Source organism: Bidens hawaiensis, unplaced genomic scaffold (genome assembly GCF_021521415.1).
Source record: "Bidens hawaiensis isolate Kalapana, Puna unplaced genomic scaffold, B.hawaiensis_p1.1 tig00033913_1, whole genome shotgun sequence".
NCBI classification, from domain to species: domain Eukaryota; kingdom Viridiplantae; phylum Streptophyta; class Magnoliopsida; order Asterales; family Asteraceae; genus Bidens; species Bidens hawaiensis.
Window position 1 is genome coordinate 130552 of NW_027495852.1, and position 5399 is coordinate 135950.

General features: G+C 33.3%; 1 protein-coding gene across 1 annotated transcript; it reads left to right on the forward strand.

Moving 5' to 3' along the window:
* Positions 1-1656: 1656 nt before the first annotated feature.
* LOC143585623 (uncharacterized) lies at positions 1657-5160 on the forward strand. The gene is made up of 8 exons (XM_077067382.1): positions 1657-1746; positions 3173-3494; positions 3589-3666; positions 3747-3860; positions 3950-4015; positions 4272-4337; positions 4494-4553; positions 4827-5160. The coding sequence occupies exons 2-8, from the start codon at positions 3189-3191 to the stop codon at positions 4971-4973; spliced, it is 837 nt and encodes a 278-aa protein (XP_076923497.1). The 5' UTR covers positions 1657-1746; positions 3173-3188; the 3' UTR covers positions 4974-5160.
* Positions 5161-5399: the final 239 nt, after the last annotated feature.

Here is a 5399-nt window from a genome sequence, read left to right on the forward strand (position 1 = left end):
GAAATCTAGTCAAATATCAAGCCATCAACTCCTTGGTCTCGACTACTTCCAACTTCATGCCCAACAAGTCAACAACATTACTCCTTTCACGATCTCAACAGCGGACCATCATTCCATCATCATGTTAGCAGACAATGCAAACACTTAGAAAGTAATTATATGAATCACATGTTTGACATTGAATTAAAATTTAAGTATATATTTTAACAAGGGCCATCTCTAAGAGTGTATGGACCATCAAGAGCCATGTACGAGTTAAAATATGGGCCCATACTATAAACTTATAATCACTAATAGGAAGATAAGGGAGATGGCATTAAACAAAAAAAATGTTATTGTAGCAAGAGGATTTATAACAAATAGTTATATGAATTGTGAGGCTTAATTTCCTATTATTTTTTTAGCAATCAGCTTTTTTTTATGATATCGGTCCTTTTATTAACATTTAACACAAACCAAACTACATCTGGATAATGGGTAAGCGAGCAACAAGCTACGCGCCGCTATCCCCTTTTGGATCGCAAAACCTATTCTACTAAATATCAATCCTTGGTTCCTCGGGCTCTACTAAATATCAACTCTTCATATTTATATTTTGTATTTGTAAGGCTTTCCTAGCATTTCTTTTTTGTAGCAATCAACTCTTCATATTTAAATTCTTTAATTCCCGTTCTCGATAGCTATCAATATCAATCCAATAAGTTTTTTTTTTCTATTTTATAAATTTACTCTTTGAGTTAGATTTTTTTTTAAAATTATACTATACATTTACAATAAGTTTTTGTTTACAAAACATATTTTATATAGAATATGTATAGTTTTTTCAAATTATTATGGACCTTTTAGGTTAGTGGACCTTGTACATTTGCACACCTCGCACGTGACTAAAGACGATATAAAGTATGAATTTTAACTTATTATGGAAATTGCTTGTATAATATAGCATTAGATTCCAATATCAAACTTCGAATTGTGGGAACCCGAATCACAAACAAACCGAATACCAAAAAATTCAAAACGAACCATCAATTTCTCAAATTAGTTCATCTATTTCGATTATCTTATGCCTATTCAGTTTATTCGCTCACCCCAACTAAACTTTCTTACATCAAAAAACACACATTGTGTAAACAAAAGTTATTACACAATTATAAACACAAACTTATTTATATTTCGTTCATACCCAAAAGTTAAAGAATAACATTCGAAAAAACAAACCTAAAAATAGAAAATAGATATATTAACCTCTAAGGGCGTTACACCACTAAAAACATCTTTTTATGTCATGCTTAAATCCCGCTTTCATTAGTTTTCTATTATAATCTCTTAAATACTGACTACCAATACAAGTAGCAATTCTTCTAATCATGGGCAAATCTTATTGAGGGCCAAAAGTGGCCCCACCATCTTTTTTTCTTTCTCCAAATCAGTGTAGATTAACTCGTTTTCGCTGAAACTTTGTATACAGTGCAAATTTATCCGTTCTCGACCGAAGATTTGAACCCGACACCTTATTTATGAAACTGTCATACAGTTTGAGTTCAGCCCCTGACGTTTTTATTCAAGCTTTGTCACCGCCTCTAATGTCGTTGGTTAGAAGAGTATCAACCGATTCGGTAAGTTTTTTAAATAATATAAATATTATTGTAAGAAGCGTGATTCGCATGGTATTAATATTATGTACGTACGGAAACACACTGAAAAAATATCATGACTCCATCGTTCCGATCAAAACCCTAATTTCACGTAAGTTTAATTAATTATTTAATTAATTTATCACTGAACATTAATGCTTACTAGCTTCTGCTTCACATATTTAATTATACGTATCATTAATTTCATCATTTTAATGCATTATCGTGTTTATGCTGTATCGTAATCGGTTACCTGTTCGTGTATTTGTGTGTTTTATACTTTTAGTTAATATTATTTGGATTAATACTTACATCTGTTCAATTAGAGCTTCACTTTTGTACTGTGAGATGTTAATTTCACAGATTCCATGATTTCATTGGCTGTTTGATGTAGTTCATTGTTGAATTGATTACGAGTAATCCTGTGTTTTAGATGCTGCATTCATATCGCGTGTAAGCGAGCGGATCCGTGTCCGAGGTCGACTAGGCTCGAGCTCAGTTCGTTTTGACTTACGAGAATTCGAGCTCGAGTTCGGCTCGTGAGTCGTTTTTTCAAGCTCAGGCGCGACTCGTTTATTATTTATTTATTAATTAATTTATACACGTTGTTTTTTTGTTATTTCTGAATATTTTGTGAAAAACCTTAAAAGAAGTCCCAAAGAGAAGTTAATACATAGAAGTCCCAAAGTGATTAAGTTAAACTTAAAAATACACAAGGATCAACGAGCCTAAACAAGCTTCCCATACAAGTCTCGAGCTCGGGCTTGGTAACTAATTGGGCTTGGCTCGAGCTCGAAAAAGCTCGGCTAGTTTGAGTTTCAAGCTTTTTATTGATCCACTCTCGAGTGGATCGGCTCGTTTGCACCGCAATTTATAACCGCGTGCAACGGGTTGAAAACTTTTAACCCCTACTTCAATGATTCGAGTGTCAGGAGGTCACTTTAAACCTTGCTTTAGCGATTGAGTGCTATAAACCATGTTAGAACATTTCCACAGTATTCTAGTAGAATCAGTTGTTGTATTAGGGAGATTGTTGGATCAAGTTGGTTTAGTTTCCTAATTGTAATAGGATTAGTGTGTTATGGTCACCAAGTTGGTGTTAGATCTATAAATATATGACATGGGTAGAGACTTTGGATGCCTGATCAATAGAAAATTATTGTAACGAGATTTTGTCAGCCATCTCTTGCAAATTTGCAATAATAAAGTGTTTATCGATCCTATGCCTTGAGAGAATGTGTTTGGAGATTTGTTTTTGTGAATAGCACTCAAATGCCCTGTATTTACAGTTATGCCACTTTTTTGGTTGCTGGAGTTGATAACCAAACTGAACTATAAACTATTACTGCTAGTTTATGATTTAGTGTAAAATATAAGAGTTACTGTGAGCAATTTTTGTGTCTTCTGTTGTGACATAATAGGTCATATGAACATAGTTTTGAATTTGATGTGCTTCATTTTGGATTCTCTATGCTAGTTTACAGTTTCATACTTTCATTGATAGTGCAATTGATTTATTACAACTACTGTCAATGCAGTTTTACTCTGGATGATATGGATGAACATATTTTTCAATACAGTTCTGATCTGCAGTTGCCATCATCTAATTTACAAGGAAATTACAACTATGTTCCTTATGTAGCTGAACATACCTTTTCTCAAGATCATGATAACTATTCTCTTCCTCAATGGTTAAAATTCCATAATTTGGATCCAAGTTATGCTGATTATCTGTTAGGAAGTGAAATCTCTAATATGCAAGGAGAAATTCCATATGGAAGCACTGGTATTGGATGCAGTTTTATGCCTAAGGAATCATTTCTCAACGTTGATGCGTATCAGACCGAACCAAATCCATATGTTTGATTTCAATCTCATTAACTTTTTTTATTTGGCTACAGTTTGTTCATATTATTTGACATGCTGGACTGCTGGTATATATTGTTGCATGTAGGCAAGACTTTCAATGAATCAACATGATGAAGTGCCTGTGAGCAATTATAAACAAACAGAACATAAAGTATGCTATCAGGTTACACACTAAAGCTATACATCTGTTATGTTATTAACTGATTATCAATATTCTATTGACTATTTTATTATTCTAAACAGCAAGTACCAACTGAAGTCGTTCAACACCAACCAAACATGTCAGCATCAACCTCAGAAATTCCAACCAAATCACGCAATACGCGTTCGAAAAGGAATGCTTCTGAAGCAGATCGTGTATGCCATATTAAGATCATTTACAGTTACACATATCATAATTGTATTTAGTTTATTTAGTTAGTTAGTTAGTTTTTTTGTTATTTCAGCGTCGCAGAACAAGGATTGCAACAGCACTAGATGCACTGAATCGTTTGCTTCCGCATTCTAATGAGGTAGAAAAATGAGCTGGTCAAAAGGGTTGTCTAAAATTTTACTTAGTTTTTAGTTAAATTAGTGTCAGTTATGATTAATTATATAGTCTAGATAATAATTGTAGCTCTTTTTGATATATTAGACACTGATTTTTAGTAATATAGTTTGTTGTTTGATCTTTGTTCAATCAAAGACCAAGAAGGCTGAATTAACTTAAGTCAAAGTCTAAGTCAACTCATCATCCAGTTCATTTAGTCTATTTTGTTGGTTTTGCAGAGAGATAAAGCAAATGTAGTTGATGATTGCGTAGACTATATAAGATATTTGCAGCTTCACATGAGGGTGAGCTTTACACACTCACTATTTTCTTCACATGATATTCAACTTAAACCCTGATAATTGTAACAAGTTTTATGTGAATAGACATTTAATATTATTTATAAATATAAGTTTAATGAATATATCATATTTTTAACCTCGTGGAGCCCATTGATGCAGGAATTGAGCCAAAACGGATTGAGGGGTGAACCAACTTCTAATGACTTGGTGCGCCTTGAGGTATGTCTAAACAATTGTTTTTATGAAATCACATAATTGATAGAAGAAATCATTTTTAACAAAATTGTCAGTCTCAAGTCTCAACCCATTTACGTACAAATGGGTCGATTTGTGTTATGTTTTATTACTAATGGGCCGTCAAACACGTTAATCTAGAAGACCTAACCAAAACTGAAATGCGCCAAATGCGCCTGAGGTGGTGTAAACTCGTTATATATCCGACCCGACCCGAAATTTAGCATAAAGTTTTCATTTAACATAGATTATGTACAGGGACATGGTACGTACGTTGTTAATGGAAACACGGCTAGTGGACCGCTACAAGATATGTTGAGAAAGTTGTTGCATGAGAACCCATCAGAAGCAAGAAACTTACTAGCAAGCCGAGATCTTTTCATGTTGCCTGTTGTTCATAACTGAGAATATGGTACCGAGACATCTACCTAGCAACTCACTAATCAGGTTTAACACACTTATTACTTTTATGGAAGTATTTGTTATAACCCAAATTAGATCGTTAGTCATCGTTATAAATCCAAAACATACAACATTTTTGTGGATGGTTAACGGTAATACACTAGTACGTGCTCATCATGCTTTGTTGGTAGTTTTAACTCGTTAACTTCTGAACTGGTTGATTCAGGTTATGTAGTTATGTTTAATGTGTAAAAAAACAAAAAAAAAACTGCTTATACGGAAAGTGGTCAAATGGCCAAATGGGTTAATGGATTGAACCGAATGATAGTCACTCCAAGTGTATTTTTAACGAAATAAAAAATAAAGCGGAATTATATCAAGTACTATAATCTTTATGATTTGAAACACTGCTTATATTTATATATATAT